Raw genomic sequence first — 16,103 nt, forward strand, 5'->3', positions numbered from 1 at the left:
ACAGCAGAAATAGTGAAAATAATTTCGCCGTTTTTATATATTATTAAATCTGCGCTGAATATATCACTAAAAAAATAATATGTAGTGATTAACTACATATTAATCATGATTAATGTAGCTGATTAAGCGATCAACTTAAAACCGAACCGAGCCGGCTCGAATTACAGTTATGTGAGCGTCACCTTCAACACTGCTACTACTAGTATTATTTGTGTATGTTTCTACTTTTGTCTATGACCGAATGCTAGTTTCCAAGCAAAGAGCAGCATACACGATTCGATTTAAAAATGATATCTAACGGATTCGACTTCAAACTCAAAACGAAATAGGCAAAGTTGATATTCAAACAAGAATTTCTGCGGTCCCAAAAAATTTATACGTATGTTGTCACAACAAAGAGTACACCTCTTTGTTTTTGTCTGGTTTTTGTCTTTGTTTGGGTGTAAACACACATCATTTCGAAAGATTCTTTATGATATAAGTTTGAAACCGTACTGTGTTAAAACTGTTCTACAACTAAACAGAACAGACGAACCAAAGTGTCGTAATTATTGCAACCGGCTTCTCAAAAACATTGTCGATGGACAGAAACCCGATGCTGTATTTCATGTCGGACGAGGCAGTTTTACTTATCTAGGCATGGTAATTCATACAATTTCAGGAATTGAATGGCTGAAAATTCCCACTGAATGTTTGAGCATCCACTTCACGATGAGAAAATCGGTATATGGTGTGCTGTTTTCGGTTATAGCGAAAATATATATAATATATCCCTACAGAGGGATCAATATATTTTAATCGGACTGGCAATACAGAAGTGTAGCTTAAAAATATAGTTTTTTATTTAAAAAAAAAAATGATATAACTTTTGCTAACCTAAATATAGATTATAGATCTATTATTTTAGATTTATATTATTATAGATCTATTTAATTTAGATTTCAATTGTTATGTTTTCATTTCGAGATCTTATATTTTCAAAAAGATATATTTTGAAAGACTTTAGCAACAGTACATAGGTTGATATTAGTCTACGATTGCTAAAATTATGTAGAACACCCTTTTGTGGAACAAGAGAAACCAATACTAGCATCCAATACTCCGGAAATACACCAATTTTTAAACTATAATAATTATGTATCCACAAAGCTACTGGTAATATTATTATAGACAATTCTTTGATGACAAGCGGGTACATATCATCATACCCAGTAACAGTACTAGATCTAAGCAAAATTATACTTTTTAAAACATCACTGATTTTGACCAGTGGAACAATTACATCCCCTAGTGACAAATAAATTTTTTGATAAACAGATTAAAAGTATTCTCCAAATGCTTTACATATCTTTTGGCATCGGTAAATTATTTTACAGCTCTGTATGGAATGCAACCAAATCGCTTCTTTTAAGAAATTTTTCACATATTTAAAAAAATTTTTCGGCTCAGTGTGTAATTCATCTTCAATATTATCCTCACTTCTCTGAATATTCCTCCTGAAGCAGAAACTTCACTTTCCATTGTACCATCGAAAAAGCTGAGTGTACTAATCCTCATATTACTATAACCTTTTTTTTTTTTTTTTTTTTTTTCCCCTACTCTCCCCGACCGGATATCCAATTAAGTATACTCAGTCGGGGAGAGTGTCCTTTTACTCTCAAAGGAGGCGTCCCCCACCCGCCGGCTATACGTCCGGCACGGCAGGTTGGCCTCCCCGGTCTCGGATCTTTTGTTTTACATTGCCTGCCTCTAATCCCCCGCTTTAGAGCCAAGGTCCAGCTATGCCGTCCCCCAGCGCCTCAGCAGGGAACCGGGACTCGGTCTTTACGCCTTTGGCCTCTAATCGGCAGCGCCGACCCCACAAAGAGCCTAGGCTCCCCCAGGGACGACCCCGCCGACCGGGACTTGGTCTTTTATTTTAACCCAAACTCAAACTCCCCTGGAGTTCACCCCCTTCTCAGGTACCCGCACACCAAGGCGTACAGGCCCTCCATGGAGTGACTGTCCGCCCTACCCTACTGTTTATACTCCCATTCTTCTGTCTTCATCCTCTTTGGCCCGCAGGACCTCCTCGGCGAACCTGCGGAACCATTCCCAGTTCTCATTGTTATACCCCAACCAGTTTATGAGATTTTCTGGTGTAAGACCATTAATTACTATTTGACCTCTGTTAACGGCCCATCTTGGACATATGAACAACGTATGTTCGGCATCGTCGTTCTCTGGACAATAGATGCACTGCGGGGTGGCTCTCTTCCCGATCCTATACAGATACTGACCGAAAGAGCCGTGCCCCGTCAGTAATTGTGTCATGTAAAAATTGACATCTCCGAGTCTATTGTTATTCCAGGTTTTAATATTAGGGATTAGGCGTCTGGTCCATTCTCCCACTCTGGACCCTGTCCACTCTTCTTGCCATTCTTGTTCTATAATCCCTTCCATCTCTTCTTTCGACATACCGCTGTGTCTGAGGGTTCTGGCTTTTATCTGAAGGTCTATGGGTAGGACCCCGGTCAGTACGCACAGCGCGTAATACGATACCGTACAGTAACTAGCAGCTACACGCAGCAATGCCAGTCTATGGACACTTCTCAACTTCTTTTTATTTCGCTGTATGTTCATTGCCGCCCCCCATATGGGAGCCGCATACAGTACCGTCGAAGTGATAGCCGCGGTTATCAATCTTCGAATAACCATTTTAGGTGTGCCGTGGTTTTGAAATAATCCTCTTAATCCCTTTACAGCAGGAGTAACTCTCCCACAAATCATATCAATATGCTTGCTGAACCTTAAACTTTTGTCCAGAAGTACCCCCAAGTATTTTGTTTCTTTTACTTCATCAATTCTCTGTCCTCTGATATTTAGATTCACACTTCTTAATGGTCTTCTACCCGAGAGGACCAGGCAACAGGATTTATTAGGAGCTATTTCTAATTTGTATCCTCCATCCATTCATCTATTGTTCTAAGCGCTTGGTTTGCCTTGTTCTCCAGTTCATTAATATCTCTGTCTTCTACTAATATTGCGATATCATCCGCGTATCCTACTATCGATACCCCTTCGGGGTAGTTCATATTACTATAACCTAGAACACAAATATTATACTCTTACAGTAGAGTATACTAATATCCAATCAGATAAAATAGTTAGCACAAGGGGTTCATGGGGGGGGGGGATATTTATCAACAAATCATTCGTTAGTTACAACAAAAACTTTTACTTTGGTAGGGATAAAGAAAAAAAATACACTTTCCGCTTTATGGTAAACATTTATTAAAATGGCTTAAATTTAAATCATTAATTCAATAAAGATTAAAGTTGCCTTTTTTCCACAGCAATGCAATGCATTAGGATGCTTAGGACTTGACTTTTTGTTTTCAGGTCATCCTGTCACCGCTTCATTTTTCAACTAGTCTACCCAAACTGGGAGCCAGCTTCGAGTCTCGAGAGTTCCTACGCTTCAGTACTGTCGCAACCTGTGCAAACGCGAACGGACGACGGCTTCACGCAGAGCTGTCTCTTACCCCCTTGCTTCCCTTTGTTTGGCTCTGAAGACCCTTCACTACATAGCTCGCCATTGTAACGATATTGGCCTCGATTCTTAGCATGACTTCAATCACATTCTCCGGGCTACTCATCCCAGAGGACGCCAACATTCTCCCCGCTGCGCCACGCATCTCAGCACTGGAACTCAACGTGCTCAAGCGTGTCGGGCTCCCCACAATACGGATAATACTGATCCTCAGCCCTCCTCCGCCATGAAGAGAGGTCTTGAAGTCCCCTTGCCCCTCAGAAATAGCTTGAACCAGAAGCTGGTGTCACCAAACCCCCTTCAAGCAAACGGCACATCAATCGGTGCATCCACCTACCCTTTGTGGATGCATCTCACCTGTTCTGCCAATCACACATCATGGCAGCGTGAGCATCTTCCCTAGATTCGCCTTGATATACAAGGGTGCGTCCCTCGCCAGCTGATGTAACGGTGGTATCCGGCTACAATAATGACCGCCTAAGTCGACACAGAAGTGTATGTCAAGGTGACCTTCCGAGCCATATGCCTCTGTATTCCTTCTAGGATTTGCCTACTGCACCCACCTCCAGAGCCCTGCCAACACCGGAACCCCGTACAACAGGACGGAGTTAACGACATGGGCATATAACTTACGTCAGGATGTCCGAGGGACTCCCACGTTGGCGAGGAGCCTACTTACTTTTAATCGTTTGTCCGGCCTTTTCATCAATCTCTCTTACATGGGGAATGAACCCTCTTCTGCAATCCAACCAGATTCTAAATTACTGGGCAGTATCTCACATCTGGACCAGTTCACCTCCCATGCCAGTCGGTATGGACGCGATCACTCGCCTCGTCGTCATACAGATGAATTGCGACTTCTCCTGAGATAGACGCATTCCCTTATCACGAATCCAGTCCGCAACTACAGCAATCGCCGTATTTGCTGCCTCAGCCACTCCCTCTTCGGATCTTGCCGCCACTACGAGAGCAAAATCGTCAGCATAGGCTACCGTTGTCACTCCCCTCTGGATAGTGCAGCTTCAGAACCCCATTATACACCATGTTCAGAGCAGGTGATTCAGGACAGAGCCCTGCGGCACCCCGCATATGGAACGAAACCACAATTCCGCATTTCTCATCCTGTAGATGAGGTTCCTCTTGTCTAAATAGTTCTGCACCAATTTTTGCAAGTAGAGTTTAATGCCCCACTCCCCCAGCGCCTGGAAAATGGATTTCCAGCAAAGGGGGTTAAATGAATTTCATATATCTTGGAGGACCACCACTGGCATCAGTCTGGCCCTTCAGATGTCCACCGCAGCACAACCCACTATCATGACAGCCTCGCTGGTAGCATCAATCGTGTACCTCCTAGCTCTAAATTTATACTTACCGCTTTTTTTTCTTTTTTCCTAGTATTTCTTCTTTGAGTCTGCTCTCATCCGAACCAAAAACTTTCACATATTATTGATGAGAAATCAATAATATGTGGGGTCTGAGAGACAATGCATGCCTCTCAGCACCCGGTTTCTTTATTAGGACGAGCCTAGCTAGCTTCCATTAATCAGAAATGCATCCCCGGATAAGTATTTCATTCAGCATCCTTAGGGTCTCCATCGGCGCCACCACCACTAAGATGCGGACAATTTCCACTGGAATCTCATCCGGACCCGGGCTCTTGTGTTGCTTCATCCTCCTACCGGCCCGAATGAGCTCCTTGGATCGAAAAGTTGGAACCTCCGCTGCTTCAATCTGTTCTCTTGGGAGATCATTCCGGTACAGGAATAATGCCCTCTCCGAATTTACGGGTAAGGGTCGACAAAACCTCTGCCCCACAGATTATCGTCGATTTCACAGTAGAGTTTATCCCAGCACTTATTCTTCGCCGTTTTGATCGTAGCTTTGAAGGCTGTTCTAAACGCAGCATTCTCTGCACCGTTATGCTAAATCTGCGTGGGGTGATCTCTTTGATTTGCTTTCTAGTGAGCTCTTTTTTGATCCAAGAAAACTGATGCAGTGGCCCGATTTCATCACTCCTCCTGTACACGTGCCTCCGCCTTTGTCTTGGGTTCATAACTCCAGAGGAGCTGCACTCATCTTTCAGTATATCTATGTATTTCTCAGCTGAAACCCTCTTTACTGGCCTTCGTTTAATTTTAATAAAACTGACTCACCCTAACCTAGAAAATGCCAATTTGACCGGCGGTTCGATCCTCTGCTGTACCTCAAAGAAAAATCTTATCAGTTGACGGTCCGATAAGCTCTCTTTCTGCAGCACCTCTCAGTCATGGTAGTTGTTAACATCATCTTCAGTGACAAACACCAGGTCTAGCACTGACCGTGACTCCCCGCGCACGTAAATATCAACTTTACCGTTGATACGTTTTAACTCAACTGCACTCTCTCATACTCAGATGGAGGCCCCTTAGTGTAGTTATACCTCTAGCGAAATCGGGAGACTTAACATTAAATTCTCACGCGATCAGCACTCTTTTACCTATTTTTCCATACACCTTGTGGTTTAACTCGTCGAAGTTCTGTGTGCCTGTGTTGGGCGAGTAGTACCAACTATACACTACTACCCCGCTCTAACCAACAAGGTCGGCCCACGCAAAAATGTGTCCTGCGCCAGTATCCACCACAGACACTCCACCCAGCAAATACCAATAGCCGCTTTACCAGTCAAGTCTGCCATCCAGTGAGCTCCAACTACCATCGCCGCATTCAGCTCAGCCACAAATGTGAGATCTATGTCTTCTCTCTGCGCCACTTCACAACAGAGGTCCACAGCCTGTCGGCTCTTGTTCCAATTGAGTAGCAAAAATTCTATTTGCGAGTACACATGCATTTGTCCTTTAGCACTACGCCGAACATTACGCAGAAGATGCCGGATGCTCACATTGCGCCCTCCAGTGTCTTACCACAGTTAAAAAACAGTTTTGTCCTGTCCGTTCCCTTTAAGTTGGCGGCCACGTGGCCTGTCCGCCATCTATAGCACTTATCCGGAGACTCACGCACGTATGTACGGCACCTATCCAATTTTAATACGGCTCTCCGTAAGCGTAATAGCTGCTCGATGGTTCTTAACTACAATATCGTTCTTTCTTTCGTCGTAAGCAGGGCTACCTAATGTTATTTTAAATTCTTCTGCCTCGCCCACCACGTGCGCAATCGCATGTGTATTTCTTCTTCAGAGGTCTCCTTTTCAATATCTCGGATGTGTACTTTAGTCCTACGGCACCTTCTCGTCCTGTAATCTACGTGGAGGTCCGCAGCCTTATTGCGCAGGGTCATCTTAAACTCTTCCACCCCCTGTATGCCTTTTATTCTGATACAGAGCACTTCCCTTGCTCTCCTTCATAGAGAAAGGACTTCACCCGCCTCTTCCTTTCTCACAATCTCTTTAATCTACCGGAGAAGGTCGACATACGTCTTATCAGCCGCCTTTACCATTAGTGTCCGAATTTCGTCCATCGACGGCATGCAACTTCCTACCCCAGGTGCTTTGGTTCCCTGATTCTTAGCGGTCGGAGGTGAAACAAAACATCTGACAGAATCCTCCCGTTCTCTGCTGACGTAAACCATCTTCTTCACTGATTGCCTTATTCTGCCTTTGGGTATCACCGATGTCAATCTCTGTGGTTCCTTAATCACTGTTCTGATACCGTTACTATAGCAACCAGGGATTTGTATTCTCTTTCCGCCGCAGCGAAGTGTATAGTATAACTTTTCCTGCTAGTCAGAGAAGTACCTCTTCCCATGATCGTAGTGTCATTCTTGGTGTCATCTCGAGGTTTAATTTCAATTTTACGGAGTAGCTCAGTCACAATGCCCGTCTCCGATACTGATCGCCTCTCAGGCTGCCAACCAGCCATTAAAAGCACTCATCATTACTGCTGGACCGTTACATTTTCCAGTTTTTCAGTATAATTGGGCAAATAATCAGGGTGGTTTTCTGGACAGAAGTAATGATTACTTTCTCTTCAGTTGCATTGTGCACCATCGGAGTGCCCCCACCGGTTGCACCAAGGAAGTAAAGTAAAATCGGTGCAATCAAATAAGAAAACTGCATCATTGTTATGATACAGCAATATTTTATCTGTTTAGTTCCTTTCTACAAAGCCTATTTGTTATAACTAACTCAGGTCGTAGTGTTCATTTCGTAGCCTGTGTGAGATGTATTAATTAATTAAAATTCCAGGTTGTTATACTTGCACTCGGTTCAGTTGTTCGACTAAGATAAATAATTAAACCTTATCAATTAATGTATAATTTAAATAAATTACGAAATGGACCACGATATAACCGTATACCACGTTTAGTTTGCAGTTTTTTAATAACACAAAATTTTATTGGATATTTCGATTTTTCGATAACCACAAAATTCCCTACATTAGGGTACAACAAAGAAAGTTTATTCAACTTTAAAAGTGGCGGTTTTATACGTTTTTGATTTAAATGATGACGGAGGGTGGGGTCAGACTGCGCCGCAAACTTTGGAAAAGCGATAACGCGGGTTCACAAAGGAAAATCTAATTATCGTTGGCATCGATTGTTATTGCAGCTACTTTTATAAACCTGTATAGGGTAGCGTGCTGGTGGTACTGGAAAATATTTTATAAAATCGTACCGTATTCATTTTAATATACGTTTCAAAAAACTTGCCGATATAATTAATTCGAAAAACAGAGTTCTTGCTATTATTATTAGTTGAAAATATGTGATTTTAGTCCACCAAGTCTTTTACGGGAAATAACACCGTATTGATTTCTCACTTCTACTTAAAAATATACGCTCAAGTATACAAGCGCGTAAAAGTTTGCATCAAAATGAAACAAAACTATGCCCGTTGAAAGTTTTTCTAGAAACGAAGGATTGGAACCTGCGTTTGCTTTTTTCATTTTATAAACTTCACTGAAATATCGCTACCTTACAATATTTCTTGCTGAAATATTGTTACCCAACAATATTTCTGTACTGTCTTATAAAATAATGCAAAAGAACATACTAAACAGTTATTATGTGTCGAACAAATATCTTGACGATACGCCAAGTAAATTTATCGGACGAATAAAAGATTGAAATAACTGAGGATCAAAAAAAGACCACATTACATAGAAATAAAATCAAATTAAATTACGTATGATTTCACAATATTAGAAGTGTTCATTTCCACGAATAACATACAAGGATTATTTTCTATATCCTATAGGTGACGCTGAATACCTCGATTAAAAATATATGATTTAGAAAACCTAAAATTAATATTATTTAATATTTACAGACCCCTTTAATCCATTTCCGATGTGAAATATCCAGTCATCAGAAAAGATCACGTACAACGTGCACACGAATCGTATTAATGGTTATTATATAGACTCAATTACGTCCATCTATCGACAGAATATTGAAGGTGTCAGAAACGCGAGTTTTGAACGCGGATAAAGAATCGACAACTCGTGGATGACGGGAACACAAAGTTCAACCGATAGTCTAAATTCGCAATGTAAACATCTACTTACGTAGCCTAAAGAATGGAATTAAATGCAGAAGATTTAAACGGAAAAATTGTAGCCTAGGATTTGCGAATCCAAGGTAAGAAGATGCAAAACATTATTTTGAAATAAACAGATCTCTTAAAGAAATCTAAGTTAAATATTAAAACCGATACACAAATACCTCCTCCTTTGTGTCTTTGCTCTCGGGGTTCTATCAGCTAGGTAGGTTAATATTAATTTTATTATATGATATAAATAACTAAAATAAAATATACTTTATTTAAATTATTACTGACCCTTAACCGACTAAAAAACTTCATAATTAATATAAAAATATTTTCATATTTTTGTGCGATGTTTTGAAGTTAACTTTGTTTTGTAAAGTTTATCGACCTATTTATTGATTTTGATAGCTATTAGTAGAACAAAACGGCCTTAAAATTTAGGAATATTTTAATTTTTTTTTTCTTTAGAATTTCCAACAGATTTACTCAAATTTTCACACAAAATGCTTTGAGTATCAGAGTGATGTCTAATTATTTCATTTTATTCTAAAACCTCGATACTACGAATCGATAAAAAAATTCATAAAAATAATAAGAATAAAAATAGCTATTATATTCCAAATATTTATATACAGAACAATTATTCGTTATTCTGGTAAATAACTTAAATAGGACTATTAGAGGATGTTCCTGGACAAAAGAAAAATAAAATCATTGTAATTTATACGGTGAGTAGTTTCTGAAACCTACATAAAAAAATTATTCTTGTCGAATTGTGAATATCCTTTTTATGAATTCAGTCCGTAAAAATAATTCGAAAAAATAAACGAACGGTGCGCTCGATTTACGGCTCTAATGATATTCTAGTAGCGTTCAGTCGATATGCAACAGTTGCTACACTCGATTTACATTCGCTGATCGCAAACTCGGAAATCATATGGCGTTCCTCTTCAATGTCTCATTATAATATTTAAGTTATTTGCTGTTTTAGTAGATGTTTTGATATAATTTTGCAATAATCGACTGTAACGTAGAAAGTATTTCGTAATCGGTTTTTAATATTTTACCGTTCGCGGTTGTAGAAAAAATTTACTTAACCAAATCAATTAGGAGCAGATAGAAATTGCAGCTAACGGATGAGTAAATATGTAGTTTAAGAAAAATAATATCGGTGGCGTTCGTAGAAATCAAAAATTCTTTAATAACGAATACGATTTAACGGTTTTCTATTTAACATTATATTCGAGCAAAGTTTATCGTGTATTTATTTTATACTAATAAATTGATGTAACGATTGCCGGATGCTGTTGTAGTTTTGTGTTCTCCAGCTCTTTATGACAGTTCCTGCCTAAAAGAGACAGTTTGGATGGAGAGCAAGATATATATGATTTTTAACGATATATCATACCACGAAACAGTAGTATAAAATTATTTAAACGCAGTTCTGCTACTGTTTGTATCAACTGGGAAACTGTTAATTATGCAGAAATGATCGTGTCAGTATATGTTCATAAAATTGATGTATGATGGCGTACTCGTTTAAAAGGGGCATCTAATAAAAAGCCACTCAAAAAATGAAACCGGGCACTCGTTCGTACAGTAAACCGAGCGAATGGAATTGACATACGACATGTACCCGTCTGTTTAAAAGCGATGTCGGTATAAAATCACAAAAAAAATTGCATGCATATATTCTCCTCGCAACACTTCATTAACACTTTTATTACTTAGTTATAGCTTAATTTAACAATTAAACTATTTGACGTGATTAATGCGATGAAACGATATATTTTCTCAACGTACAGTAATTTCAAAATATTCTGCTGAACTTTGAATAACTACTGTTATTCCGCTAAAACAAATTTTAAATGAGAAATTTGTCGGTAATAAATAACAATCTTAGTTTTTCAAAACTAGCCCGTAAGAAGAGGTTTTTAGGGTATATTTGAAAATAGGGTATATTTACAGTCATAACGTGGAGTAAGATTGAAAAATTAGCGAAAAAGAAAATGTTTCTTTAGTTTTTTCAGTTTTAAAGTTTGGTATTCTTGTAGAATTTATACCAACTTATTTCTTACGACATCCCTTTTAAACAGATGCATAGATATCGTATGTCGATCCCAATCGCTCAGTTTACTGTAAAAACGAGGGCCCGGTTTTAATTTTTATTGGCTTTTTATAAGATGTACGTTTTAAAGAAATTTCAGAAAAAAATGAAGTTACAGAGTGAAAGAATAAAAATAAATTAAATTAGAATTTTCTAATACTTTTTTAACTGGTTTAATAAAAGTGTTGATTTTAAAACTTAGCGCTAAAGAGTGATGTTAATATGTAAGTAAATACTTATTTTTAAAATCACTTAAGGGTATAAAGGGTTACTTAAGGGCATTTTTGATATCGTTTTCAAAATCGTACAAACCGGAACTTGAGAAACACTGTAGAGAAATATTATTAAATACAGTATTCTTTTGAGCCAAACACATAATTATGCGTTACAGAATTTAGTAATAGAACATTATCAGTTTAATGATTCGGTGCTGATCTGATTGAAGTAAAAGATATTCAACAGATGATTCAAAATAAAAAAAAATATTACGACAGAATTATATAATAGAGAAAAAACTTAATATTAAGATACCATTATACTATGTTAACAAAACATTTATAAAGTGAAAGCGAAATAAAAAATTGGAATAGTACCGGCTAAGTAACAATTTAATAGGAAGACGAAGGTTACTATGTAGTAAGATTTAGTTAGACTTGAAGTGCGTTGTAAAAAAACTCGTGCGTGTTGCCAGTACACAACTGGAGTGTACATTTGTACTGAAGTGAAACATACGGGGGTAAAAAGAAAGGGAAAAATAAAATCTGAAGGTTTAAAATGAGAATTAGAAGAAATTTTATAAACCTTTTATATTGAGGTTCGATTACCTGATGTGAAAGTGTTTCGACAAATAACACTGATAAGTAAGAAAAAAGGGTTTTAATGTTTATCTAAGTGTGATACCATTTCTTGAATTGCTTTCTTGCGTATATTACAGATCTGTAAATAGATTTATTTCTATCACCTTAGTTTTAAATAAATTACGCTTCAAAAAAAATTAAGGGAAAATATAGTTAAAATCTATAATTTAGAATTTTGATGACTATACCTGTGTTAGAATGATTTTCCTAATGCTTTTATTTTATAGTGTTACCACATACATGCATAATTTAATATCGGCGGACGGCAACGATAGCAGCTCAGATGTCAGCGGCAACACACTATACGTACGCGCTGGTACAAAGTCACTCGCGCTGCACAGTTCTCCCACCGTAGCGGCGCTGCGGCTCCACCACTCTCAGGCTCCAATAAAAGAACGTGCAACTTTTAATTCAACGTCGACCACCACCTGGAGAAAACCAAGAAGAAGAAAAAGGAAGAAGACAGAAGAAGTTCTGGCCGCCTCAACGTGAGTCCTCCCGGCAAATGCCAACATCTCCGCCGGAGTAGCAGGCCTGGCCGGCCCGCCGGAGATTCCGCTGGACGCGGACGCTACCTTCCCGGTCCAGCTCGCCGGGCTTCAATCACACCCTGATACCAAATCCAAGGTATGAGACGACGTGGCTCGCTGCCCGTTGAAGACACAGCCTCGAAAGAGGCTGGACTCTCGCGAAGGAACACTGGAAAGAAGGAAAACACCACAGAAGAAACCGAAGGTATGGACATCAGTGTAGCTAGTCAAGATAAGATAAAATGGAGAACCGTTGAGGGGAGAGCGGCTAAAAGAGCAAGAGCCGCTCATCAGAGGAGGAGGAGGCCCCTCTTACCTTAAAAGAAGTCACTTATAAGTTAGGGAATGCATTGGTTCAACTGAGAGATAAGGCGAGTGTAACAGCAATTAAAGCACACGAAAGAGAATTGACAGACATTTATAAGGAACTACTGAGACTCAACGAAGAGTCACCGGAGGTGACAAACCAGAGCGCACAGACCGAGGGCCACTATAAAAGTGAAATGTCCGACATACTTGACGTCGACTTATCAGATGAACAACTCATCGACTGATTACCAACTAGGTGGTCCACATGGGTGATGAACCGGCTGACTCAGGTAAGTGTTCTAAAACCTGGTGACGATAGTTGCCACTACGTGGACTTAATTGGTTTGAGGCCCAACAGTAAATACGCAGAGGCGAGACCGGGTGCAACGATTTTGCAAGATTCCAAATTTCTGTTCTGGATGACAACAAAATAACCACGGGAGGAACAAAATATACAGTCATTTACGATTCTGGTAGTGGAGACAAGGCTATGGCGACCCATGTAATAAAGGCAATCAGAAGGGTGGTTGGAAAATCAGAGTCCTCCGTTTTCGTAATACCCACCGGCCCGGTGGAATATTAATTAAGAAAATTGTAATATATTTAATGAGGAAGGGCAAAACCCTCCCTAGAATGGTGCTTCCTAACCTGGGTGATCAGGGGAGAGCAAGGTCTAGATCAGCATCGGCGAGCCGAGGAACGCCACCGGTTGTTGAGAGCAAAACGGTAGTCGTTAAAGCGCAAGGAAAGTCATACGCAGACCTCCAAAAGACCATGAAAGAAAAATTCAAAGCAGAAGAAGCCGGGGAGATACTGTCTATAAGGAAAGGCAGAGATCAACAATTAGAGGTTAGAATAAGCGGGTCACAAAAAGCAGGAGAGTTCTCTTCATTACTTAAGAACAGGGTAGAGGAACTCCAGTTAGACATCAGAACAAAAGGGGATCGTAAAACGGTGGTACATGTGAAAGACATGCTCTGTGATACCATGCAACAAGAGGTCAAAGAGGCAGTGGAAAAGGTACTTGGCGTAGAAGAGAGTTTTCAGGTAACATCTCTAAGAGAAGCATATGGGAATACCAAACATGCCACTGTCATTACCACCCATAGGGGAGCGACAAACTCATTGCATCTAGACTGAGAGTCGGATAGGTGAGCTGTAGAGCGTATATTAGAACGGAAATTGAGAAATGCTACCGCTGGTGGGGGACCGGGCATGGTAGGAGAGACTGCAGAGGATCGGATCGTTCAAGCAACAAAATGTCTGGACTGCAGAAGCACAGCACATAGAACTGGCTGTTTAGATTGCAATAGGAATCATGAGTAAGATACTCTTAATAAATAACAATATAAGTTTACTATTATGCGACCTGTCTACAGAGATTGCCACACGGGGCAACTACAACTTCCTGGTAGCCACTGAACCTAATGTAAATTTAGTGGCTAGAGGTCAATGGGTACCAGATAGAAACGGGGATGTGGCTATCAGGGGGATTGTAGGTAATATAGACTATAGCCTATACTACAGAGATGAGGGTATTGTGGTTATAGAGCTGCGTGACATAGTAATAATTGGGGTATATATCAGCCCAAACTGCGCTCTGGAGTTTTTTCAACACAGAATATTTATTCTACAACAAGTCGTGATGCGGTCCCGTAAGAGAGTAATAGTGGTAGGAGATTTCAATTGCAGAACCGCCCTGGCTGGGGCTGCTTCTTCTAACGTCAGAGGAAGAATCCTAGAAGATCTATTGGAGGTTACAGGTGCGATTTGTGTGAATGATGGAGCAGCCATATATAGCGCTAGGGGGCACGAATCGATTATCGACCTGGTAATAATAGATAGTAGAATACGTATCGACACAATTGATTTCTCAGTGCTTAATGAAGAGACTGGAAGTGACCACAAGGCTGTTTCGATTACCATTAGAGACCGTCCTTCAAGAGTAATGCAGATAAACATCAACCATAGGCTGACAGATTATCAGATTCACTGTGTGACTAGGGAAGTGGCAAATAAGATCATGAGTTGTGCGGGGATAGATCCGGAGATATTTCAAAATATAATTAAAGACGAAATAGCCAATATACCAAAGAATACCAACAGACATCATCCGGTTTATTGGTGGTCTAGTGATATCGAGGATCAAAGGAGAATAATGCAGAGAAAAAAGAGAATAGCCCAGCGACTACGAGCCCAAACGGGCATGGAAGAAGAAGGTTGCCTAGCCGTAGAAGAATACAGAAATGCCAGGAAGAAACTTAACTTCCTTATAAAACAATCCAAGAAAAGAAAATGGCAGGAGCTGTGTGATGATCTAGATGCTGACCCCAGGGGTAAGGCATTCAGGATCATAACCAAACGTTTGGGTAGACATGTGCCGACATTAAGTAACGAAATGTCAGCACAACAAGTAAGAGCCTTGTTCTCTAGAGAGGAGTCTGCTAATAGAGAAGTGATCAGATGTGAAGGTGGCAGATTCACACAACAGGAAGTCCTGGAGGCAATTAAAAAACTGAATCATAAAAAAAGCCCAGGACCGGACCGAATACCGGCTGCCGTTGTTAAAGGACTGGGAAAGATTATTCCCTGGGAAATGGTAGACATAGCCAGCTATGGTCTGCAAAACTGCACTTTTCCTGATTGCTGGAAAGCATCCAGACAGTATTCCTCCCCAAAGCAGGAACCAACAACGGACAAGAAGGTTACAGACCAATCAGTCTCATAAATAACATGGGCAAAGTCGCGGAAAGATTAATAGCAGCCAGGTTGAGAGAAGAACTCGAAGAGAGGGACTGCCTACACCCAGAGCAATATGACTTCAGGAAAGGACATTCAACGATAAATGCGATAAATAGAGTCATGAACTGGGCATTAACAAGTAGAAGAGGATCGAGGAGGACCAGGAAATTCCCCTTCATGGTAATATTAGACGTTAAAAACGCATTCGGATCCGTTCCATGGCCATCAATAATTGAAGCATTACAAGGAATGAACATTATCGATTACCTGATTAATCAAATCAATCAATACCTTCATCAAAGATATATTGAAGTGAAAACGCTAGAGGGGAAGTCTATATTCCAAATTTTTGGAGGTGTCCCTCAAGGGTCCGTACTTGGACCCATTCTATGGAACATCTTTTACGATGGGGTTTTCAGACTGAACTATCCGGAGGGGGTATACGTGGTAGGATATGCTGATGATTTAGCGGTTTTAGTTGAAGATAAGGAGGTCGTGAACATAGAGGAAAAAGCCAATCGGGCTTTAAGTCTAATAGATGAGT

At 40.1% G+C, this 16,103-nt stretch overlaps 1 protein-coding gene across 1 annotated transcript; it reads left to right on the plus strand.

Annotated features, from left to right (window-relative positions):
• Nucleotides 1-14,462: 14,462 nt before the first annotated feature.
• LOC142322589 (uncharacterized) lies at nucleotides 14,463-15,545 on the plus strand. Its single transcript, XM_075361664.1, has one exon. It carries the CDS (start codon nucleotides 14,463-14,465, stop codon nucleotides 15,543-15,545), a length of 1,083 nt encoding a protein of 360 aa, XP_075217779.1.
• Nucleotides 15,546-16,103: the final 558 nt, after the last annotated feature.

Source organism: Lycorma delicatula, chromosome 4 (genome assembly GCF_047948215.1).
Source record: "Lycorma delicatula isolate Av1 chromosome 4, ASM4794821v1, whole genome shotgun sequence".
Classification (NCBI taxonomy): domain Eukaryota; kingdom Metazoa; phylum Arthropoda; class Insecta; order Hemiptera; family Fulgoridae; genus Lycorma; species Lycorma delicatula.